The sequence below is a fragment of the Bubalus bubalis genome, chromosome 4 (genome assembly GCF_019923935.1).
Source record: "Bubalus bubalis isolate 160015118507 breed Murrah chromosome 4, NDDB_SH_1, whole genome shotgun sequence".
NCBI lineage: Eukaryota > Metazoa > Chordata > Mammalia > Artiodactyla > Bovidae > Bubalus > Bubalus bubalis.
This window is the reverse complement of record NC_059160.1, coordinates 143,178,229-143,204,843: the sequence shown is the minus strand read 5'-3', so window position 1 is coordinate 143,204,843 and position 26,615 is coordinate 143,178,229. Positions and strand designations below refer to the sequence as shown.

General features: G+C 37.9%; 1 protein-coding gene across 3 annotated transcripts in view; it reads left to right on the top strand.

Annotated features, from left to right (window-relative positions):
* CTNNA3 (catenin alpha 3) overlaps positions 1–26,615 on the top strand; it is a 1,922,732-nt gene that overhangs the window by 134,348 nt on the left and 1,761,769 nt on the right. For all 3 annotated transcript variants that reach the window (XM_025285111.3, XM_025285110.3, XM_044942168.2), the window contains exon 4: positions 9,866–10,032. In XM_025285111.3, the coding sequence (XP_025140896.3) occupies positions 9,866–10,032 (167 nt within the window). The remainder of the gene's footprint in view (positions 1–9,865; positions 10,033–26,615) is intronic.

Below are 26,615 nucleotides of genomic sequence, written 5' to 3'. Positions count from 1 at the left end.
TCTTACTCTCACAGAGTCCTTATTGTTGTTGTTTTGTGATTTCCCAGGCAAGAATACTGGAGTGGGTTGCCATTTCCTTCTCCAGGGGATTCTGACCCAGGGATTGAACCCCGCGTCTCCTGCACTGGGCAAGGAGATTATTTACCCCTGAGCCATTTGGGAAGCCCACAAACACACGTGCTATATACTACACTCTGAATATTGTGATGACAAGACCAGTACACCTCTTACACTCTCAGTCTTCTGATTCAGAAGAAAAGACAGGCTTTGATACAGGTTATTGCAATAAGTGAAGGCTTCCCAGGTGGCGCTAGTGGTGAAGAACCCACATACCAATGCAGAAGATATAACAGATGCAGGTTCGATCCCTGGATCAGGAAGATCCCCTGGAGAAGGGCACAGCAATCCACTTCAGTATTCTTGCCTGGAGAATCCCACGGACAGAGAAGCCTGGTGGGCTATGGGCCATAGGGTCGCAAAGAGCTGGACACAACTGAAATGACTTAGCATGCACTCACACAATAAGTGATGATAAGGATTATGATAGGAAGCATAGAACCCTACCATAAGACCTGCTTTAGTAATAGGGGGCTAAGGCTTCCTGCAGAAAGTAATGTTTATGTTGAAAGCAGAAGTATGGACTGAAAACAGCTGGAAAAGATTGGCAGTATTACAGTAGGGAAGGTAGTAAGTCCAGTAATAAGAAAGTTTACTTACTACATCTTTATTAATGTATTTCAGAAGTAACTTTTTTTTCCAGGAATAACCCAACAGTGCTACTTGGCTGGGTCTTCATATTGCCTTAACAGAGACAAAGACTGTAATTGTTTAATGTTTAAATGACCTTTTTCTGAGTATGTCTCTTCAGCCAGTTGTTCAACATCTTAACATCTTTAGAGTCAGGAACATATAATTTTTTTGAATATATATTTAGTTTTAGTATGTGAAGTCAAAGACAATGTTCTATAAAGGCTATCATAACTTTACAATTCAGACACATGACAAGAAAAGATAATCTGCTTTTGTGGGAATTCATTTGCTCTCTTAATTTCAGAGGTCACTTTAATTTTCCAGTCTCCTAGTAGCAATTCTGACTTGCAGAGAAACACATAAAAAAAAAACCATTTACTGGTTTAAAAATTTACTGTCTCCACTAGAAATTTCCTGAGAAAATAACAGCTACCATTTGTTGAGCGCTTTTCATGTTCAGATACTGTGTTAAATGTATATTATAAAATATATTTCATTTAAACATCCTAGAAACACTGTGAGACAATTAATATTTTAATCCAGTTCCTATTGATAAGGACACTGAAAATATTTAACAGTCCACAGTCTCAGAACTAGAAGTGGCAGATAAGAATTTGATCTCAGAATTGTCTGACTTCACAGCCTGAGTTCCTAACTTGGTGTTGCTTCAGTTCAGTTCAGTTCAGTCACTCAGTCGTGTCCGACTCTTTGCAACCCCATAGACTGAAGCACACCAGGCTTCCCTGTCCATCACCAATTCCTGGAGCTTGCTCAAACTCATGTCCACCAAGTTGGTGATGCCATCCAACCATCTCATCCTCTGTCATTTCCTTCTTCTCTTTTCTTCAGTCTTTCCCAGCATCATGGTCTTTTCCAATGAGTCACTTCTTTGCAACCAGTGGCCAAAGTGTCGGAGATTCAGCTTCAGCATCAGTCCTTCCAGTGAATATTCAGGACTGATTTCCTTTAGGATGGACTGGCTTGACCTCCTTGCAGTCCAAGGGACTCTCAAGAGTCTTCTCCAACACCACAGTTCAAAAGCATCAATTCTTTGGTTCTCAGCTTTCTTTATAGTCCATCTCTCACATCCATACATGACCACTGGAAAAACCATAGCTTTGACTAGATGGACCTTTGTTGGCAGAGTAATGTCTCTGCTTTTTAATAAGCTGTCTAGGTTGGTCATAACTGTTCTTCTGAAGAACAAGCATCTTTTGATTTCACGGCTGCAGTCACCATTTGCAGTGATTTTGGAGCCCCCCAAATTAAAGTCTGTCACTGTTTCCATTGTTTCCCCATCTATTTGCCATGAAGTAATGGGACCAGATGCCATGATCTTAGTTTTCTGAATGTTGAGCTTTAAGCCAACTTTTTCACTCTCCTCTTTCACTTTCATCAAGAGGCTCTTTATTTCTTCTTCACTTTCTGCCAAGAGGGTGGTGTCATCTGCATGTCTGAGATTATTGATATTTCTCTGGGCAATCTTGATTCCAGCATGTGCTTCATCCAGTCCAACAGTTTGCATTGATGTAACTGCATTTAAGTTAAATTAGCAGGGTGACAATATACAGCCTTGATGTACTCCTTTTCCTATTTGGAACCAGTCTGTTGTTCCATGTCCAGTTATAACTGTTGCTTATTGAACTGCATACAAGTTTCTCAGGAGGTAGGTAAGGTGGTCTGGTATTCCCATCTATTGAAGAATTTTCCACAGTTTGTTGTGATCCACACAGTCAAAGGCTTTGGCATAGTCAATAAAGCAGAAATAGATGTTTTTCTGGAACTCTCTTGCTTTTTCAATTACCCAACAGATGTTGACAATTTGATCTCTGGTTCCTCTGCCTTTTCTAAATCCACTTGAACATCTGGGAGTTCATGGTTCACATACTGTTGAAGCCTGACTTGGAGAATTTTGAGCATTAGTTTGCTAGAGTGTGAGATGAGTGCAATTGTTCAGTAGTTTGAACGTTCTTTGGCATTGCCTTTCTTTGAGATTGGAATGAAACTGACCTTTTCCAGTCCTGTGGCCACTGCTGAGTTTCAAACTTTGATGACATTGAGTGCAGCACTTTCATAGCATCGTCTTTTACGATTTGAAATAGCTCAACTCGAATTCCATCTCCTCCACTAGCTTTGTTTGTAGTGATGCTTCCTAAGACCCACTTGACTTTATATTCCAGGATGTCTGGCTCTAGGTAAGTGATCACACTATCTTGATTATCTGGGTCATGAAGATCTTTTTTATATAGTTCTTTTGTGTATTCTTGCCACCTCTTCTTAATATCTTCTGCTTCTGTTAGGTCCATACCATTTCTGTCCTTTATTGAGACCATCTTTACATGAAATGTTCCCTTGATATCTCTGATTTTCTTGAAGAAATCTCTAGTCTTTCCCATTCTATTGTTTTCTGCTATTTATTTTCATTGACCACTGAGAAAGGCTTTCTTATTTCTCCTTGATATTCTTTGGAACTCTGCATTCAGATGCCTGTATCTTTCCTTTTCTCCTTTGCCTTTAGCCTCTCTTCTTTTCTCAGCTATTTCTTAGGCCTCTTCAGACAACCATTTTGCCTTTTTGCATTTCTTTTTCTTGGGGCTGGTCTTGATCATTGCCTCCTGTACAATGTCATGAACCTCCATCCATAGTTCTTCAGGCACTCTATCAGATCTAATCCCTTGAATCTACATGTCACTTCCACCATATAATCATCAGGGACTTGATTTAGATCATACCGGAATGGTCTAGTAGTTTTCCCTACTTTCTTCAATTTAAGTCTGAATTTGGCAATAAGGAGTCCATGATCTGAGCCACAGTCAGCTCCTGGTCTTATTTTTGCTGACTGTATAGAGCTTCTCCATCTTTGGCTGCAAAGAATATGATCAATCTGATTTCGGTATGACCATCTAGTGATCTCCATGTGTAGAGTCTTCTCTTGTGTTTTTGGAAGAGGGTGTTTGCTATGACCAGTGTGTTCTCTTGGCAAATCTCAGTTAGCCTTTGCCCTGCTTCATTTTGTATTCCAAGGCCAAGTTTGCCTGTTACTCCAGGTAGCTCTTGATTTCCTACTTTTGCATTCCAGTTCCCTGTAAGGAAAGGGACAGCTTTTTTGGGTGTTAGTGCTAGAAGGTCTCGTAGGTCTTTATAGACCTGTTCAGCTTCAGCTTCTTCAGCATTACTGGTCGGGGCATAGAATTGTATTACTGTGGGAGAGGAAGAGGGTGGGATGATTTGGGAGAATGGCATTGAAACATGTATAATATCATATAAAAAACAAATTGCCAGTCCAGGTTCAATGCAGGATACAGGATGCTTGGGGCTGGTGCACTGGGATGACCCAGAGGGATGGTATGGGAAGGGAGGTGGGAGGGGGGCTCAGGATGGGAAACACATGTATACCTGTGGTGGATTCATGTTGATGTATGGCAAAACCAATACAGTATTGTAAATTAACTAGCCTCCAATTAAAATAAACAAATTTAAATTAAAAAAAAAGAATTGTATTACTATGATATTGAATGGTTTGCCTTGGAAACGAACAGAGATCATTCTGTAGTTTTTGAGATTGCATCCAAGTACTGCATTTTGGACTCTTTTGTTGACTATGTTGGCTACTCCATTTCTTCTAAGGGATATAATGTAGATATAATGCCCACAGTAGTAGATATAATGGTCATATTTTGGAGTTCTCACAGGAGAAGATGAGCACACACTCTTATACTCTGCCATCTTGTTACCTGGTATTGCTTAGGAAAGGGAGCCAAATGGAATGTATTAACATATTAAGGCAGTCTCAGACCTTTCACAGGTTTTGTCCATATTAAGAAATATTATTCTTGTTATTTTTAATAATAATTTATTGCATTTTCTTTATGCTGAAGATTGTGAAAAAATAGGAACAAAAGAGTCATGGAGTAAAGTAGATGAGACAGGCCCTTTCATATGTTGGTGAGATGGCTGTGTTTAGAGAATTTTTTGGCATGTATTCAATACTTAAAATTCATTTACCTCTTGACTCAGCAATTCTAATTTTAAGAATTTATGCTACAGCTAAATTTGTCCATACATGCAAAGATACATGTTATGGGCATTCTTGTAGTATTGTTTGGAATAGAAAAAAATTGGAAATAATTTGTGTGTTCAATAGGGGCATCATACATAAAGACAGACAAACAGATCCATAGAAGAGAATCAAGAGGCCAGAAATAACCCAAGCATTTATAGTCAACTAATATTTATGAAGAGAGATGAGAATACTCACAGGAGAAGACAGTCTCTTCAATAAATTGTTGTTGCTCAGTTGCTAAGTCATGTCCAACTCTTTGCAACCCCATGAACTGTAGCATGCCAGGCTTTCCTGTCCTTCATTATCTCCCCGAGTCTGCCCAAACTCATGTCCATTGAATCAGTGACTCCATCCAACCATCTCATCTTCTGTCATTCCCTTCTCTTCTTGCTCTCAATCTTTCCCCAGATCAGGATCTTTTCCAGTGAGTTGGCTCTTTGCATCAGGTGGCCAAAGTTTGGAGCTTCAGCTTGAGCACCAGTCCTTCCAATGAATATTCAGGGTTGACTTCTTTTAGGATTGACTGGTTTGATTTCCTTGCAGTTCAAGGGACTCTCAAGAGTCTTCTGCAGCACCACACTTCGAAAGCATCAATTCTTCCATGCTCAGCCTTCTTCATGGTCCAACTCTCATATTCTACATAACTACTGAAAAAATCATAGCTTTGACTATACGGACCTTTGTCAGCAAAATGATGTCTCTCTTCAATAGATAGTGCTGGGATAATTGAATTTCATATGTAAAAGAATGAAACTGGGCTCCTATCTTACATCAATCAGAAAAATTAACTCAAAATGGATTAAATATTTAAATGTAAGGTCTGAAACCATTAAATTCCTAGGAAAATAACAGAAGAATAAATCTCGTGATGGACCTCGGTAATGATTTTTTTGGATATGACACCTGAAGCATAAGAAACAAAATGAAAAATAAACAAGTGGAACTAGATCAAAGTAAAAAATTTCTTACAGTGAAAGAAATCATCAACAAAGTAAAAAGACAATTTATGGAATGGAGAAAAATATTTGCAAACCATACCTCTGATAAGAGCTTAATGGTGTGAGTGTGGAGAAAAGGGAATCCTTGTGTACTATTGGTGGGATTTTAAATTGGTATAGCCACTATGGAAAACAGTATGAAGGACTCTCAAAAATTTAAAAATAGAACTATGGTGTGATTCAGCAATTCCACTTCTGTTAATATATGTAAAACAAACAAAAACATGAAATCAAAAAGTTATCTGTATCCCCACGTTCTTAGAGGCATTATTTACAATAGTCAAGACATGGAAACAGCCTAAATGTCCACTGATGAATGAATGGATAAAGAAGATGTGGTATATACACAATGCACTATTATTCATCCACAAAAAATGAGGAAATCCTACCATATGAAACAATATTGGTAGACCCTGAAGGCATTATTCTAAGTGAAATAAGTCAGACAAAGGCAGACAAATGCTTTATGATTTCACTTACTTGTGAAATCTAAAAGGCAAAAATAAGACCAAACTCATAACAAAAGAGATCAGACTTGCAGTTATCAGAGGTTGAGTGTGGTGGGAGGGGAATTAGATAAATATGGTCAAAAGGTAGACATTTACCATTATAAATGAGTATGAGGGATGTAATGTACAACATTATGACATTGTTAATACTGCTGTATTATATAAAGGAGAACTGATAAGAGAGTAAATTCTGAATTCTCATCACAAAGAACATTTTTCCCCTTTTCTTCCTTCTTTTCCTTTATTTATATGAGATGATGAATGTTACTATCAGATGAACTTAATCTGATAGTATTTTTTATGATATATGTAAATCAAACCATCATATTCTATGTCTTAAACTTATACAGTGATACATGCCAATTATTTCTCAACAAAACTGGAAAAAGCCTTACTAACAAAATGGAAGACCTGGAAAAGAAGTTATAATATATCAATTAAATGTAATTTTATTCAAGCATTAAAAAGAATGACAAAACAGCTAATCAAGTCTTAGTAAGTTCCAAACATTGCTCTTATTTAATTTTCATAAAAATTGTACTTACTATTATCAGCTACATTTACAGTGAGTGACCAGACCACCATGGTTATCCAGGTCATAAGACCTTTTTTTGTACAATTCTTCTGTGTATTCTTGCCACCTCTTCTTAATCTCTTCTGCTTCTGTTAGGTCCTTACCATTTCTGTCCTTCATTGTGCCCATCTTTGCATGAAATATTCTCTTGGTACCTCTGATTTTCTGCCAGCAAATTTGGTAAACTCAGCAGTAGCCATAGAACTGGAAAAGGTCAGTTTTCATTATAATCCCAAAGAAAGGTAAGCCAAACAATGTTCAAACTACCTCATAATTGTGCTCATTTCACATGCTAGCAAGGTTATGGTCAAAATCCTTCAAGCTAGGCTTCAGTAGTATGTGAACCAGATGTACCAGCTGGATTGAGAAAAGGCAGAGGAACCAGAGATCTAATTGCCAAAATCTGTTGGATCATAGGAAAAAACAACAGAATTCCAGAAAAACATCTACTTCTTCATTGATTCTGCTAAAGTCTTTGACTATGTGGATCACAGCAAACTGTGAAAAGTTTTCCAAGAGATGAGAATACCAGATCACCTTACCTGCCTCCTGAGAAACCTGTATGCAGGTCAAGAAGCAACAGTTAGAAATGGACATGGAACAGTGGACTGGTTCAAAGTTGGGAAAGGAGTACGTAAAGACTGTATATTGTCACCTTGCTTATTTAACTTATATGCAGTGAAATGCCAGACTGGATGAAGCACAAGCTGGAATCAAGATCACTGGGAGACATATCAATAACTTCAGATATTCAGATGACACCACCCTAATGTCCAAAAGGGAAGAGGAACTAAAGAGCCTCTTGATGAAGGTGAAAGAGGAGGGTGAAAAACCTGGCTTAAAACTCAGCATTAAAAAGCTAAGATCATGGCATGCAGTCCCATCACTTCATGGCAAATAGATGGGGAAAAATGGAAACAGTGACAGATTCTGTTTTCTTGGGCTCTGAAATCAGTGTGGACAGTGACTGCAGCCATGAAAATAAAATACGCTTGCTCCCTGGAAGGAAAGCTATGACAAACCTAGACAGCGTATTAAAAAGCAGAGACATCACTCTGCTGACAGAAGTCCGTCTAGTCAAAGCTATGGTTTTCCAGGTGTCATGTATGGATGTGAGAGTTGGACCATTAAGGAGGCTGAGTGTCTAAGAATTGAGGTTTTTGAAGTGTGTTGCTGGGGAAGATTCCTGAGAGTCCCTAGGACTGCAAGGAGATCAAACCAGTCAATCCTAAAGGAAATCAGTCCTGAATATTCACTGGATGGGCTGATGCTGAAGCTGAAACTCCAATACTTTGGCCACCTGATATGAAGAGCTGACTAATTGTAAAATGACCCTGATGCTGGGAAAATTGAGGGCAGGAGGAGAAGGGGGTGACAGAGGATGAGATTGTTGGATGGCATCACTGATTCAATGGATGTGAGTTTGAGCAAACTCTGGGAAATAGTGAAGGATAGGGAAGCCTGACTTGCTACTGTCCAGGGGGTTGCAAAGAGTTGGACGTGTCTGAGAGACTGAACAAAACCCACTTATAGTGGAAAAAAATGAAACCTAAAGAAGCTAAGTGACTTGTGCCCACATTGTTAAGTTTTGTGCTCTGTTGTCTCTTGATCATCTGTATCCCAATATGTAAAGAAAATAAATTGATAAGTGAAAAGAATGTAGAAAGTTTTTATAGTATAATGGTGGTGGTGGTTTAGTCACTAAGTTGTGTCCAACTCACAACACCATGGTAGCCTGCCAGGCTCCTCTGTCCATGGGAATTCCCCAGGCAAGAATACTGGAGCGAGTTGCTATTTCCTTCTCTTGGGGACCTTCCTGACCCAGGGACTGAACCTGGGTCTCCTGAATTGCAGGCAGATTTTCTACTGACTGAGCTACAGGGAAGCCTATAGTATAATACTATTTATGAAAAGAATCTGAATCTATATCTTCTATATGTTTCCTTTATAACATATAATATCTATGTTTTCCTATGATATAAATCTTTTAAATAATATGAATGTATATGACTGAATATACTAATAAAATATATTGTGTGTATATATATATATATATATATATATATATGCCCACACATAAAACATACATTCATAGAAAAATTTCTGGATAGATATAAGAACTTAGTGGTTGTTTTGAGGATTTTTATGGAAACAAACAAAAAATTCACTCTATATTCTTTAGTATGGTGAATTATTTAAAAGTAGCAAGTCACATCGCTTTCATAATAAAAATGTTTAAATTTAAAAAATTTAAAAAATAGTGGATGTGCTGTCTTTAGCAATTATGTTAATGGAGTGGAGTAAAGAGGGACTTTTCATTTTGCACCTTTCTGAACTGTGAACTTCTTAAAATAAATTGGTACATGTTACTTTTATAAAGAACATATTTTAAATGAAGAAACCTTAAAAATAGTGAGTATATTTCTCTAACAAGTACTGTGAAATATTATTTCCGTGACTAAGTTTAGGATATAGTTTATTTAGTATGTTGACAATTTAGAATAAATCTACCTATGTTAAACTTTTATCAGAGAACTGCTGTCTTACTATCTTAAAGGCTAGTTCTTTTCTAACATCCATTGAGTTGGAAAGTAACTCAGTGAAGATTTATCTTATTTTTATAAACAAAATTGTTTCCGATTGAAGTCTTGGTAATGAAACCTTTCACAGCAAATGAGATTCAGCAAATGCAGAAGTTGACAGCAATTTTATTAGATGTTGCTAGTCAATTGAACACAATTTTCATGCAGAAAAATGCTACCATGATTCTTAAACTCCAGAACATTTATCAAAAACAAATATCAATTTGAAAGTGCATTCTTTCTTAAGAGACAATGTTCTAGTGTCAAGTGACAGTATTTTAATATTATGCTTAGTCATGGAATGTACTTGGAATTAGGTTGGATGATAAATGTTGCAACGGGCATAAGTGAAGCTTAAAATATAATATATCTGGGGTTGTGTGTTTCAGGTGAAGCTCTGAAAGTATCAGCTGAGAGATTTGCAGATGACCCCTGCTATCTCCCGAAAAGGGAAGCTGTGGTTCAGGCTGCCCGTGCCTTGTTGGCTGCAGTTACCAGACTCCTTGTCCTCGCAGATATGATTGATGTCATGTGTCTCTTGCAGCACGTGTCAGCTGTAAGTAAAAGATGACTTAGTTTACCTTGGCATTGTTCTCACTTATAATTCCATTTTCTGAACCCAGCATCAATCTGAGCACATCTGTCCTCTCATTTCTTAAGGTCACCATTCAGAAGTTGACTTGATTAGGTTGTGAAACTAATACATACTTCACAAGAATGAAGCCAGAAGTTAGTTTTAAAGCCAGTAGGAGACTGAAAAACAGAATAAGGCTTATTGATAAGGAAATGGCTAGAAAATTTCTAGGCTTTTGACCATTTAAGTTATTATGCCCTATATAAGTATGTAAATAAATACATAATAACATAATTATAAAGATAATACAGAAAATAAATCTGCGAATATAAATTATTTGAGAAAGAAAAATCCTGAAGCTTAAGGCATGTGGAAATTTGTCCTAATTGTAAATGAAAACTCCCTTTGCCAGCTCCTCTTGATCCAAGGTAAATAGTACATGTTTCCAGGTAGTCTGTGTTGTCTGTAGCAATGCATTATGAAAATATATAAATGTATTTATTTGATAAAAGTAAAGAATATATTTAAACTAATAGATAAAAAGGCAGAAAGATATCTCATTTGCTTTATTTTGCTAGACAAAACCATTTAGCCATGAGTTTGTAGAAGGACAATTTTTTTTTAGCCTTTATCACTTTCTTAATTTATTTAGTTTGACCGTCCTTAATAGTGTCGAGATGAAAAGGTTGCAAAGAACACTTTGGAGTCTCTTCTTTTTCTCTCACTTTAAATAGGACCCTGGCTCTTCTGTTCATAAATATATATGCATGTTCATAAAGGTGCTTGGTGACTATTGTAACTTTATTAAGCAAATGCCTGCTGATTGACCTTCTTGTCAAAATAATTTTCTCTAATTGCTAAGCTAAATCTTGGTTTTGGTTTTTTTTTTTTTTTTTTTTTTTGCATTATTCACTTACTTACTCTCTGGAGAAGGGAATGGCAACCCACTCCAGTATTCTTGCCTGGAGAATCCCATGAACAGAGGAGCCTGGAGGGCTACAGTCCATACGGTAGCAAAGAATAGGACATGACTGAGCGACTAACACTATTATACTTACTGTTTATTTTAACCCTAAAGTAGGGTTAAAAGGAAAGGGTTTGTCTTAACCCTTTCATTTATACTTTCATATTGCTTTTCTTTTGATAGTTTATTAGTGCAAAAAGTCAATTTGGCACCTTTTTTGTTGTTAAGTAACTTTTCAGGAAAGGGATTAGTTCTCATCCCCAGCCACTGTCTACTAGATTTGTAGGTGAGATATTTGAACAATATTTTTTGATACTTGACTGATGGTTTCCTGGACACCTTAAACAAATCTCTGAACATTTTTGAGATTCATATTTTAATATGTGAATATTTGTTGTTGTTCACTCCAGCTAAGTCAGGTCTAATGCTTTGTGACCCCATGGACTGCATGACGTGAGGCTCCTCTGTATTCGGCTGTTTCCTGGAGCTTGTTCAAATTCATGTTCATTGAGTCTGTGATACTATCTAACCATATCATCCTCTGCTGACCACTTCTCCTTTTGCCTTCAGTCTTCCCCAGCATCACAGTCTTTTCCAGTGAGTCAGTTCTTCGCATCAGGTGGCCAAAGTTTTGGAGCTTCAGCTTCAGCATCAGTCCTTCCAATGAATATTCAGGATTGATGTCCTTTAGGATTGACTGGTTTGATCTCTTTGCAGTCCAAGGGACTCTCAAGAGTCTTCTCCAGGACCATAATTTGAAAGCATAAATTCTTTGGTGATAGCTTTCTTAATTGTCCAACTTTCACATCCATACATGGCTACTGGAAAAACCATAGGTTGGACTATACGGACATTTGTCAGCAAAGTGATGTCTCTGCTTTTTAATATGCTGTCTAGGTTTGTCATTGCTTTTTTTCCAAGGAGCAAGTATCTTTTAATTTCATGGCTGCAGTCACTGTCTGTAGTGATTTTGGAGCCCAAGAAGGTAAAATATGTCACTGCTTCCGCTTTTCCCTCTTCTATTTGCCATGAAGTGATGGGACCAGATGCCATGATCTTAGTTTTTTGAATGGTGAGTTTCAAGCCAACTTTTTCCACTCTTCTTTTTCACCCTCATCAAGAGGCTCTTTAGTTCCTCTTCACTTTCTGCCATTAGAGTTGGTATCATCTGAATATCTGAGGTTGTTGATATTTCTCCCAGCAGTCTTGATTCTGTATTGTGATTCATTGAGCCTGGCATTTTCCATGATGTACTCTGCATGTAATTTAAACAAGCAAAGTGACTATAGATAGCCTTGACTACTCCTTTCCCAATTTTGAATCAGTCCATTGTTCCATGTTTGGTTCTAATTATTACTTTTTGACCTGCATAAAGGTTCTTCAGGAGGCAGGTAAGGTAGTCTGGTACTTCTATGTCTTTAAGAATTTTCCACAGCTTGTTGTGATCCACACAGTCAAAGACTTGAGCATGGTCAATGAAGCAGAAGCTGATGTTTTTCTGGAAGTGCCTTGCTTTCTCCATGATCCAACAGATGTTTGCCATTTGATCTCTAGTTCCTCTGCCTCTTCTAAACTCTGCGTATACATCTGGAAGTTCTTGGTTCACATACTGTTGAAGCCTAACTTGAAAGATTTTGGGTATAACTTTGATAACATGTGAAATGAACACAATTGTACACTAGTGTGAATGTTCTTTGGCGTTGCCCTTCTTTGGGATTGAAATGAAAACTGACCTTTTCCAGTCCTGTGGCCACTGCTGAGTTTTCCAAATTTGCTGACATATTGAGTGCAACACTTTCACAGCATCATCTTTTAGGATTTGAAATAGCTCAGCTGGAATTCCATGAGCTCCATGAGCTTTGTTCATAGTAATGCTTCCTAAGGCCCACCTAACTTCACATTCCAGGATGCCTGGCTCTAGATGAGTGACCACACCATTGTGGTTATTAAGAACTTTTTTGTATGATTATTCTGTGTATTCTTGCCACCTCTTTTTAATATCTTCTGCTTCTGTTAGGTCCATACCATTTCTGTCCTTTATTGGGCCCATCCTTGCATGAAATGTTCCTTTGATATCTCCAATTTTCTTGAAAAGACTAGAAAGATATCTCTAGTCTTTCCCATTCTATTGTTTTCCTCTACTTCTTTGCATTGTTCATTTAGGAAGGCCTTCTTATCTCTCTTTGCTATTCTCTATAACTCTGCATTCAGCTTGGTATATCTTTCCTATTCTCCCTGCCTTTCAATTCTCTTCTTTCCCCAACTATTTGTAAAGCCTCCTCAGACAACCACTTTCTCTTCTTCTTGCATTTCTTTTTTTTGGAGATGGTTTCAGTCACTGCCTGCTATACTATGTTATATATCTCAGTCCATAGTTCTTCAGGCATTCTGCCTATCAGATCTAATGCCTTGACTCTATTCATCACCTCTACTATATTAATATAATCATAAAGAATTTTATTTTGGTCATATCTGAATGGCCTAATGGTTTTCCCTACTTTCTTCAATTTAAGCCTGAAATTTGCAATAAGGAGCTGTGATCAGAGCCACAGTCAGCTCCAGTTCTTGTTTTTACTGGCTGTATAGAGCCTCTCCATCTTTGGCTACAAAAAAACATAATTAATGTTGTTTTGGTATTGACCATTTGTTGATGTCCATGTCTATATCATTGCTTATGTTTTTGGAAGAGTGTGATCACTGTCACCAGCGTGTTCTCTTGACTAAACTCTTTGCCCTGCCTCATTTTGTATCTCTTGACTTCTTACTTTTGCATTCCAATCCCCTATGATGAAAAGGACATCTTTTTCTTGGTTTTAGTTATAGAAGGTGCTAAAGGTCTTCTGAGAACAGGTCAACTTTAGCTTCTTTGGCATCAGTGATTGGAGTATAGACTTGGATTAGTGTTGATGTTGAATTGTTTGCCTTGAAAACAAACTGACATTATTCTGTTGTTTTTCAGATTGCAGTCAAGTACTGTATTTTGGACTCTTGTTGACTGTGAGGGCTACTTCATTTCTTCTAAGGGATTCTTGCCCACAGTAGTAGATAAAATGGTCATGTGAATTAAATTCTCCCATTTTTGTCCATTTTAGTTCCCTGATTCTTAAGATGTCAGTGTTCAATCTTGCCATCTCCTGCTTAACTACATCCAAATTATCTTGATCCACTGACCTAACATTCCAGATTCCTGTGTGATATTCTTTAGAGCCTCAAACTTTACTTTCACTACCAAACACATGCACAGCTGAGTGTTGTTCCCTCTTTGGCCTAGCTTCTTCATTCTTACTGGAGCTATTAGTAATTGCCCTCTGCTCTTCCCCAGTAGCAGTGACCTGGGGGTCACTTCTTCCCGCATCATATCTTTTTGACTTTTCATGCTGTCCATGTGGTTCTCCAGGCAAGAATACAAGAGTGGGTTGCCATTTTCTTCTCCAGTGGACCACATTTTGTCAGAACTCTTCACTATGACCCGCTCATCTTGGTGGCCTTGCATTGCTTGGTTCATAGATTCATTGAGTTATGCAAGCCCCCTCACTATGACAATGCTGTGATCCATGAAGGAGGGCTTCTCTGATGGCCCAGTGGTAAAGAATCCGCCTGCCAGTGCAAGCAATGTGTGTTCAGTCCCTGAGTCGGGAAGATCACCTGGAGAAGGAAATGGCAAGTCACTCCAGTATTCTTGCCTGGGAAATCCCATGGACAGAGGAATCTGGTGGGCTACAGTCTATGGTGTCACAGAAGAGTTGGACATGACTTAGCAGCTGAGCAACAACAACAACCGTATGTGAATACAGATGCTAATAAATACTATAAACATAAGTGATTATGAAAGATTAAATGCCAGATAATTCCTAGTCCCATGACCCAATATTTCCTATGTCTTAACTCTGGATTTGTTGGGATAGGGCAGAATGAAAGGCTTTTGTAAGGTGAAAATTACTTCCCTTATAATCAATTAGGGAGTAACTAAATATATAACAGATCATGAGTCCCTTCACTAACATTTTAATTAATTGCTACTAAGTACTAGGCACTGTGCTAGGTAATTCACACATATTGTATCATTCAAATGAAGCAGGAGGTAATTGTAGATCAAAGAAAAACAAAGTGCTATTTTTGTAATAAAATTATACTTAATAGTTATTGAGTTTTTATAATGGGTCAAGAAATGTGGGGGATTATCTCCTTTAATTCAACCTCACAGCAGTTCAGTGATTATGATTCCTATTTTATAGATTGAAAAAAAACCTGAGGCATATTGAATTTAAGAAGCTTGCTCAAGGCAATAGATAAAAAGCAACTTTGGGAACTTAGTTCTCCAAGTGTTAGAACAGCTTTCACTATAAATAGCTTTCAGAAATGTTTAGACAAGTTCATGGGCCTATAGCAAATTGTTAAGGGAATTTAGGTAAGTCAGTAGGACGAGGCATTCTTAACTCTAGCCACTCTTTTCCACATTTACTGATTCCTCATTAGAGCCTGAACTTTGGCTAGATCATTTAAATCACTTGTAAGCATGTCTAATCAAACAATGATACTTTATCTATGAAAAAGAGAAGGCCTTATTGTGACAGTTTTTTTTATTGTTACATCTTAATAAAATTTATAAGTTGTATTTGTATTATTAACATTATGTAATATATATTATATGAATTATCTGTATAATTTGAGTTGTATTATTCAACTCAATTCTTTTAATGTTTCACACAGAATGAAGGCTAGTTGAAGAAAATCTTTTGGAGATTAAGATTAGAATTATATAGCCCAACATTCCCTTAGAAGTATTCTGCAGAGCCTGTCTTCTAAATATGCAGCATGAAAAAAAGCTTTTTAACGGTCTGTGCTGCACACAGAAATTCTCTTTGAATGCTTTATTTATTTATTTATTGGCTGCACAGCATGTAGGATCTTAGTTCACTAGCCAGGGATGGAACCCATGTCCTCTGAATTAGAAATGTGGAGTCTTAACCACTGGACTGCGAGGGAAGTTCTTCTCTTAAGTTTGATGCACATTAACACATTAAAGTTGGTGAGAAATGTCAAATCAAAGAAACTTGTTTAACTTTGCTTAACCCAGAGTTTCCCAAATTTCGCGATTCTAGAACTCTTCTATAATATATTAATCTTGGTGATTTCTCAGACTGTATGTTGGGATATAGTGGTTTAGAATATTTTTAGTTTATGATTCTATTAAATTTGTACTTCGAATGAAAAAATCATAGTGGAGAAACTTCAGTGCCCTTCTAATCTAGTATCTTGCTGAAGTAGATAGACTGTCCTTCAGTATGAAATAGACACATCTGTCTAACAATATAGATGATCATGTACAGTGATAGCAATCTCAATTCTGTTAGATAGTAAAGTGTATTTTGGATAATTCTAGTCATTGAAGTGGGGAAGGAAATGGCAACCCACTCCAGTATTCTTGCCTGGAAAATCCCATGGACTAGGCTGCAATCCAGTCATTGAAGACATTTTTCTCAAGCTGAGTTTAAAGCTGCATCCCTGCTATTTTCTTTCACTGCTTCTAGTTTATCTTCTGGAGCAACACAGAATCAAGGCAATAGGAAGTGCATTTTCAAATAACTGATGATTACTCTTAGGACTTACATATGTCTTTTCTTATTTGAGCTAAAAATTCTTGACTTTTGACCAGTTTCAGATGACTCTGGATACTCTGGAATTTCCATATCTTGTATGATTTTGTTTAAGTCTTGATTTTGATGTACTTGAACATTATAAGCAGATTTGTTTTATGGTTAAAGTTTGAAAACTTCAGCGCCTGGACTCCCTGGGTGTTTGCTTTTGCTACTGGCATTATGTCAGTTTTTATTATGCTGATGGTGTCTTGTCTTCTCATGTAAATGGTATCTTTGTATATGAAACATTACCTCATCTGGAATTTATCTCAGGAATTTCCTCACTCTTTTGTTAGATCTTTAATGTTTTTAACATGAAGTATTTTATATTTCATCAAATCTTGTTAGTTTTCTTCAGCTGAAGGGCTGGATTGAATTACTAATCTGCCAATATAAGAAACAGAAATCCCAAGAATCATCTCTATAAATCCTTTTCTATGCATATTTTAGATCATAGGTAACAGCCATAAAATGTTGAAGTCAAATCGTCTTGAAATAAAACAAATGTTCTGATAAGAACGCTCCATAATTTATTCAGATAATTACCTCTCTGATTTAATGTCTAACATTATCTTACCTTACCCTTGTCATGTTGTTAGTTCACACTGTTTTTGTGAAGAGTCTGTGAACTTGGACTACTCTTAATCTAGGTCTTCCTTCTTTGATGTATCTAAGTCACTTCGGTTGTGTCCAACTCTTTGCAACCCCATGGACTGTAGCCCACCAGGCTCCTCTGTCCATGGGATTCTCCAGATAAGAATACTGGAGTGGGTTGCTGTGCCCTCTTCCGGGGAATCTTTCCAACCCAGGGATTGAACCTGTGTCTATTATACGTCCTGCATAGGCAGGCAGGCTCTTTATCACTAGTGCCACCTGGGAAGCCCTCTTCTTCTGATACAGTTTATCTTTTTATTATTATATGTAAAGATTGATGTTATCTTTACATTCATTGAATTTTGTCTTGTTAATTATGTCTTTTCTAATATCCTTCCAGACTCTCTTGACTTTTGATTTATCTTCCCCTCCTAACCTGGGTGTCATTTTCAGATTTCTTCAACTAGTTATTCCTGAAAAAATGTCTAATGAAATGGAAAATATTGATAGAGCTTTGTTTTAGATAAGGTCAAATATTCACACATTTCAAATAAAGTTGTTGAAATGAGCTTCAAACTCATTTCATTGGGTTGCTGTGTAAACTATGTTTCTTTGTTTTATCCTCAAGCACTTTCTCAAATTCCTTTCTGAAATTAAGATGTATTCTCTGTGGCATCATGGATTCATCAGTCTAGTAACCTCAGTTATTGGAGAAGGCAATGGCACCCGACTCCAGTACTTTTGCCTAGAAAATCCCATGGACGGAGGAGCCTGGTGGGCTGCAGTCCATGGGGTCGCTAGAGTCGGACACGACTGAGCGACTTCACTTTCACTTTCCACTTTCATGCATTGGAGAGGGAAATGACAACCCACTCCAGTGTTCTTGCCTGGAAAATCCCAGGGACAGGGGAGCCTGGTGGGCTGCCGTCTATGGGGTCGCACATAGTTGGACATGACTGAAGCGACTTAGCAGCAGCAGCAGCAACCCCAGTTATATAGAAATGAGGATAGTTTGTCATAGAAGACATAGATTGACTTACTTTTAGTAACCCCGTAAGAGCTCTAAGTGATCATTGCTTGCTTGCTTTTATTTCTTTTTTTTTTTTTGCTTTTATTATGTTGAGGTATGTTTCTTTTTTTTTTTTTTTTCTTTTGATCTGACTTCTTTCTTTTTTTTTTTAATTTTATTTTATTTTTAAACTTTACATAACTGTATTAGTTTTGCCAAATATCAAAATGAATCCACCACAGGTATACATGTGTTCCCTATCCTGAACCCTCCTCCCTCCCCATTCCATCCCTCTGGGTCATCCCATTGCACCAGCCCCAAGCATCTAGTATTGTGCATCGAACCTGGACTGGCAACTCATTTCATACATGATATTTTACATGTTTCAATGCCATTCTCCCAAATCTTCCCACCCTCTCCCTGTCTCACAGAGTCCATTAGACTGTTCTATACATCAGTGTCTCTTTTGCTGTCTCGTACACAGGGTTATTGTTACTATCTTTCTAAATTCCATATATATGCATTAGTATACTGTATTGGTGTTTTTCTTTCTGGCTTACTTCACTCTGTATAATAGGCTCCAGTTTCATCCACCTCATTAGAACTGATTCAAATGTATTCTTTTTAATGGCTGAGTAATACTCCATTGTGTATATGTACCTTTTCTATTTTTTTGACCTTCAGTTTTCAATTACTTGCATTCTACTTACTTATTGCAAACCACTTCTCTGCTTCCTTCTGGGCTTCCCTTGTGGCTCAGCTGGTAAAGGATCCGCCTGCGATGTGAGAGACCTGGGTTCAATCTCTGGGTTGGGAAGATCCCCTGGAGAAGGGAAAGGTACCCACTCCAGTATTCCGGCCTGGATAATTCCATGGACTGTAGTCCATGGGGTCGCAAAGAGTCGGACACGACTGAAAGACTTTCACTTTCACTTTCAAGATCTAGATATAATTGGCTTGAACCCTCATTCTGTTAGTATAATGTTATCCCCAAGGTTTCTGCATATTCTGTTAGGCTCATATTCTCAGGGTCACCTCTGACTCCAAGTTTTTGCTTCCACAGAATTACTTTAGCTTATGGATGATCTTTCTACTTGTATTCTATGGTATGTTAATTCATACTTGGAAGTAGACCCTTTCCCTCTTTAACACACACACACACACACACACACACACAAATACTCCCTTACAATGCATTTTTATGTATGTATTGCAAACCTATTAGAAACTTGGGAAGACGAAAAGGAGGGGATTCTGTAGTATAACAGTATATTCTAAGTGGTATACCACTTAGAATCCTTTAGCAACTTCATCTCATTGTCCTTCCACCTCTTCTCACTACCTGCTCTTTGTCTTCTCTCATATTCCTAAGCAGTAAGATATTCTATCAAGCTACTATTGACTTGACCTCTGCTAATTTGATTCCTCATATATCACTATCCCCATCTTAAATTACACCTGAAGGTATTTTCCTCAGTATAAATAGTTCCTTTCCCAGGAATTCTGTAGTTAGCTCTTTCTCTCTCTCTTCCTCCCTTCACCCTTTTTCTCTCACACACACTCAACATCCTATTATAAAATAATATATTATAAATATTCTTTCTGGGGAGGGCATCAGCTATGAAAATATAGAGTTCTTCTTCTGGGCATACATTCTTCTTTCAAATGCAGTGGACTACCTTTTAATTTCTTTTCCTAGTTTTGGATATGATGGACAAATACCTGCTTTTCCTCCAGTCTTATCTTGCTATTTTATGCAAGTTTCTGGTCATTTTGGCTCCACACCCCATAACGCCCACAAAAATCCCTGCTACAATTTTTTGGTATTTAATCTTTATTAAACAGTATCAAAGAATTCCTTTGCTGTCACAATGGTTTTTTAAGTGGCCTTACTCTTTTCTTCCTTATTATAATTTTTCTAAATAACAGAATTTTCATCCCTATTGGGGATCCCTATTTCCTTTTAGAAGTCTAGTAAATGAAATATTACTCTGTTTTTGATTGATAGTATGTTCCTCTATATTTCCTGATTCTTTATCTTTATTAAATTATCCTCTTTCCACTGAGACTATCCCAGTGATGTAATTATGATCAAACATTTATGAAACATAGACTGAGATCACCAACTTATGCAAAGATGGTTCACTGAGTAACTCTCCATGGGATAAGTACTTCCAACCAACACAGAGTTAATATATAATTCAATATATCAGGGATTCTTGACTTTGCAGTTTTAAACATATCTAGTTCCTTAAGGAAGTATGTGTTTTCTTCCAAGGAGTGGGGTCAGGTGGAATAAGTCCAAATCAAAAGTAAGAGAGGACAGAGAAAAAAGTGTTGCAGTTTCAGTATATAATTAATTATAGAAACTTGAAAAGGCAGTTTGGCTTTATTACCACCATTGCTCATAACTTTCTATGTGAATTTAAGTTAAAAAATTTCTGTCTGGAACCTTTCAAGGTTTTTGAATATTTTTATACTATTTATACATCTCAAGATTCCACATCCTATTTTATTGGCATATGAATTTTATAAGGGTCAGTTTTCTTTGAGAGAATGTTGGCTTGCATACCTCTTGTTTTTTTGGGGGGTCAGAACAATATGGAGAGTAACTATGGCGTTTGGCAGCAGAGAGACCTTGCTTGAAGCCTGGTTATATTGCTGATTAGCTGGGTGACTTTGGGAAAGTTAAAAATCTGTGAGCCTTAGTTTCTTCTTCTGGGATGTTGGGATGATTAAGCCTGAATAACTTAAGGGCCTTGTGAAGATTAAATGATATAGTATATAAAATACGTGGTAAGAACTTGCACAAATTTTCCTTTACCTTCCTTTCCTTTCCCTGCCCTACCTTTTCCCACTGTGGTATCTTACATCCATTTTTCATCTCTTGAGGTGCAATATTATCCTTATTCCTAAAAATGAAGGGAAATAAATTTGACTCCTGAGTTAAACTAACTTTTCTGGCTTTTTCCATTTATCATACCATAGCCAGTTTTATTTTTCTTACAATGGGAATATTTGTCCCTTTGGATTAGAAATAGGTGTCATTATAAGAAATGGCACCTCTATTTAATAACTTATGTCAAATACATATTTAATATTTGCTACAAACATTGCTATAAAGCATTTGTATACAGACCAGTAATTGTGAATATGAAGAATATGCATAATGTTGATATAAAGTCACATATTATAATAATGATAACACTCAGAATTTTTGATGCCACCCTCTATTGTTAAAATGCAGATATGTACCAGCAAAAGGTTTCCTAAATCTTATTATTAAGAATGTCATCAGTCTATAACAAGAGAAATTGCTGTACAGTTAAATGCTATTAGAAACCAAATATATTCTTCAGAAGATTCTAGGCAAAATAATAGGGTCATTTCAAGGTTTAAAGAAAAAATCCAGTCACAAGACTGGTATAAGATGGATTAAGGGAAAAAATAAATGGAGACAAATAGGACACAAATTGCTAGATTTGTATTAATTTTATACTAAAAATGCTAGGGACAAAGAAAATTTAAGCCATGTTAAAGAAATGTTTAACATTAAAAAGGACCTGCATGATTTCAGGTAGCTTGAGTTTCATTAATTAATTAGTCCATTCAGCAGATGGTTATTTTTTTGTGTGCTCACTGAGTGCCAGTCACCATAATATGTGCTAGAGAGTCAAATTTAGAAAATATACTACCATGGTCCTGTTCTGGAATATACAGACCAAAGACATAAATTCATAATGTTACTAAAATATGTATTCATTTGGTGCACCAGGTCTTATTTTTGGCATGTGGGATCTTCAATCTTCACTGTGGCATGTGAACTCTTAGTTGCAGTATGTGAGATCTAGTTCCCTGACCAAGGGTTGAACCCATGCCCCCTGCATTGGGAGCATGGAGTCTTAGCCACTGGGCCACTAGGGAAGTCCCAGTATAAGTTAATATGATTGAAGTTGGTATAAGGTGTTGTGGAGGCATGATGGCAATTGTATCCAGGAAGTGTTTTGATAATAATGCAGAGGCAAGTTTGGAGAATGATTTAACTAGACAAAGAAAGTAGTGGAGGCTGAGAGCATTTTAGCTGGAGGGAACAGTATATGCTCAAAGACCAGTAGTAGTTCTGTATGGCTCAGATAAAGGCATATTGTTTGGGAGGAACAAGAGTTGAACTGCAGAATCAGACATTGACCTACTTGTGAAAGGCCCATATGCTAAGTTAAAAAGTTTGAACTTTAGTCTGAAAATGAAGGGAGAACTATTGAAGATTTTAAGCAGGGAAGTGATATAGACAGATTTGAATTTTAGGACTATTATTCTGGTAGCAGTGAGCCAGGGGGCACAGTGGAGGCAGAGAGGACAGTGATGAGACTGATGCAGTTTTCTGGTTGTGAAATGATTATGTGGGGTGGGGAAGTAATGATAAAAATGAAGGAGGAACAGCCTGCAATTTGGAAAGTGATTGGAATCTATTTAGAGGGAAAGGGAAGCATTAAGCAACCTTTCAGGCATCTGACTGGGCATTGAGGATATTGGTTTGCTGTTTACATAGAGGTGAAGCAGTCTATGGATTTCATACATGTTGGATTTGAGATCCATATGAGAGATACTAGTCTTCTCTGGTGGCTCAGTGGTAAAGAAGCTGCCTGCAATGCAGAAGATGCAGGAGATGCGGGTTCAATCCCTGGATTGGGAAGATTCCCTGGAGGAGGGCATGACAACCCACTCTAGCATTCTTGCCTGGAGAATCCCATGGACAGAGAATCCTGGTGGGCTACAGTCCATAGGATTGCAAAGAGTGAGACTGACTGAAGTGACTAGGCCTATGCACATGAGATATACTAGATATTGAAATATATATCTGGAACAAATAAACAAGAGGTAGATTGGAAAGCCTCAAGAAGTAAGTATTAGGAGAAGCAATAGGTTTGTATGAGATCACCTGGGGAAGGTTTATACAGTGAACTTAAACCTTTGGTCTCAAATCTTTGAGACCTTGTGGTTTAGCGGAAAGCTCATTGAATGATGGATCAATAGGTTTGTGTTCAGTCTGGCCTCAGTAGGGATATTTGAGACACCTTCTCACTGGAGTCCTTAACCCTGGAGATTGGTTCACAGTTCAGTACTCCAGCTTTCCTGAGAAGTACCCCCTCAAAATTGGCTCTGTCTTGCCAGTCTTGGAGCTCTGGTGGATCCATCAAAGTCTACCTACCTGGTGGGGGAAAATGAAGGGAGTGGCTTACGTTGGTATACACCACAGCTTCCTGCCCTCTCTGGCTCCGTACAGAGTAAGTAGACAAAAACTATAGTTGTCTGTTTTTCCTTAGGAAGGGTCATTGGTAGAAGCCCCACTATTGATGAGAAGTCTTCTCTTGCACAAAGCCAGTCCACAAAGATGAGGAAAGGTGCCTGCTTTGTCAAATATGTAGATACCAACAAAGACAGCTAAGGAAAATGAAGAACCAGGCAAAGATGTTCCAAACAAAGGAATAAGATAAATCTCTCAAAATAGACCCTAATGAAACAGAGTTATATGATTTTGACAGAGAATTCTGTCAATATGTGATATTGACAGAGAATTCAAAATGACAGTCATAAATATGCTCACTGAGACCAGGAGAAAAATACATGAACAGAGAGAGAATTTTAACAAAGTGTAAGGATAGATAAGGGATTTATGAAATCCCATTAAATGGAACAATGTATGCATTATGGAAGTCCTCAAAGGAGAAAAAAGAAATACAGAAAAAAATGAAAGCTTATTCAAAGAAATAATGGCTGGAAACCCACCAAATCAGTGGAAAGAAATGGACATCCAGCTCTAAAAATCCTCAGTGATACTGAAAAGATGAACCCAAAGAAATCTATACTGAGACACATTATACAGTAGTATCCCTAAGGTGTAGTTTTGCTTTTCTTGGTTTCAGTTCAGTTCAGTTCAGTCGCTCATTCGTGTCCGACTCTTTGTGACCCCATGAATCGCAACATGCCAGGCCTCCCTGTCCATCACCAACTCCCGGAGTACACTCAGACTCATGTCCATCGAGTTAGTGATGCCACCCAGCCATCTCATTCTCTGTCATCTCTGTCATCTCACCCACCCTTCTCCTCCTGCCCCTAGTCCCTCCCAGCATCAGAGTCTTTTCCAGTGAATCAACTCTTTGCATGAGGTGGCCAAAGTACTGGAATTTCAGCTTTAGCATCATTCCCTCCAAAGAAATCCCAGGGCTGATCTCCTTCAGAATGGACTGGTTGGATCTCCTTGCAGTCCAAGGGACTCTCAAGAGTCTTCTCCAACACCACAGTTCAAAAGCATCAATTCTTCAGCGCTCAGCTTTCTTCACAGTCCAACTCTCACATCCATACATGACCACAGGAAAAACCATAGCCTTTGACTAGATGGACCTTTGTTGGCAAAGTAATGTCTCTGCTTTTGAATATGCTATCTAGGTTGGTCATAACTTTTCTTCCAAGGAGTAAACGTCTTTTAATTTCATGGCTGCAATCACCATCTGCAGCAGTCTGGGAGCCCAAAAAAATAAAGTCTGACACTGTTTCCACTGTTTCCCCATCTATTTCCTATGAAGTGATGGGACCAGATGCCATGATCTTCGTTTTTCTGAATGTTGAGCTTTAAGCCAGCTTTTTCACTCTCCTCTTTCACTTTCATCAAGAGGCTTCTTAGTTCCTCTTCACTTTCTGCCATAAGGGTGGTGTCATCTGCATATCTGAGGTTATTGATATTTCTCCCGGCAATCTTGATTCCAGCTTGTGCTTCTTCCAGCCCAGCGTTTCTCATGATGTACTCTGCATATAAGATAAATAAGCAAGGTGACAATATACAGCCTTGACGTACTCCTTTTCCTATTTGGAACCAGTCTGTTGTTCCATGTCCAGTTCTAACTGTTGCTTCCTGACCTGCATATAGGTTTCTCAAGAGGCAGGTCGGGTGCTCTGGTATGCCCATCTGTTTCAGAATTTTCCATAGTTTATTGTGATCCACACAAAGGCTTTGGCATAGTCAATAAAGCAGAAATAGATGTTTTTCTGGAACTCTCTTGCTTTTTTGATGATCCAGCAGATGTTGGCAATTTGATCTCTGGTTCCTCTGCCTTTTCTAAAACCAGCTTGAACATCTGGAAGTTCATGGTTCACATATTGCTGAAGCCTTGCTTGGAGAATTTTGAGCATTACTTTACTAGCATGTGAGATGAGTGCAATTGTGTGGTAGTTTGAGCCATTCTTTGGCATTTCCTTCCTTTGGGATTGGAGTGAAAACTGACCTTTTCCAGTCCTGTGGCCACTGCTGAGTTTTCCAAAAATGCTGGCATATTGAGTGTAGCACTTTCACAGCATCATCTTTCAGGATTTGAAATAGCTCAACTGGAATTCCATCACCTCCACCAGCTTTGTTCGTAGTGGTGCTTTCTAAGGCCCACTTGAGTTCACATTCCAGGATGTCTGGCTCTAGGTTAGTGATCATACCATCGTGATTATCTTGGTCATGAAGATCTTTTTTTACAGTTATCCGTGTATTCTTGCCACCTCTTCTTAATATCTTCTGCTTCTGTTAGGTCCATACCATTTCTGTCCTTTATTGAGCCCATCTTTGCATGAAATGTTCCCTTGGTATATCTAATTTTCTTGAAGAGATCTCTAGTCTTTCCCATTCTGTTGTTTTCCTCTATTTCTTTGCATTGATCGCTGAGGAAGGCTTTCTTATCTCTTCTTGCTATTCTTTGGAACTCTGCATTCAGATGCTTATATCTTTCCTTTTCTCCTTTGCTTTTGCTTCTCTTCTTTTCACAGCTATTTGTAAGGCCTTCTCAGACAGCCATTTTGGTTTTTTGCATTTCTTTTCCATGGGGATGGTCTTGATTCCTGTCTCCTGTACAGTGTCACCAACCTCCGTCCATAGTTCATCAGCTATCTATCAGACTCTAGTCCCTTAAATCTATTTCTCACTTCCACTGTATAATCATAAGGGATTTGACTTAGGTCATACCTGAATGGTCTAGTGGTTTTCCCTACTTTCTTCAATTTAAGTCTGAATTTGGCAATAAGGAGTTCATGGTCTGAGTCACAGTCAGCTCCTGGTCTTGTTTTTGTTGACTGCATAGAGCTTCTCCATCTTTGGCTGCAAAGAATATAATCAGTCTGATTTCGGTGTTGACCATCTGGTTCTGTCCATGTGTAGAGTCTTCTCTTGTGTTTTTGGAAGAGGGTGTCTGCTATGACCAGTGCATTTTCTTGGCAAAACTCTATTAGTCTTTGCCCTGCTTCATTCCGTATTCCAAGGCCAAATTTGCCTGTTACTCCAGGTGTTTCTTGACTTCCTACTTTTGCATTCCAGTCCCTTATA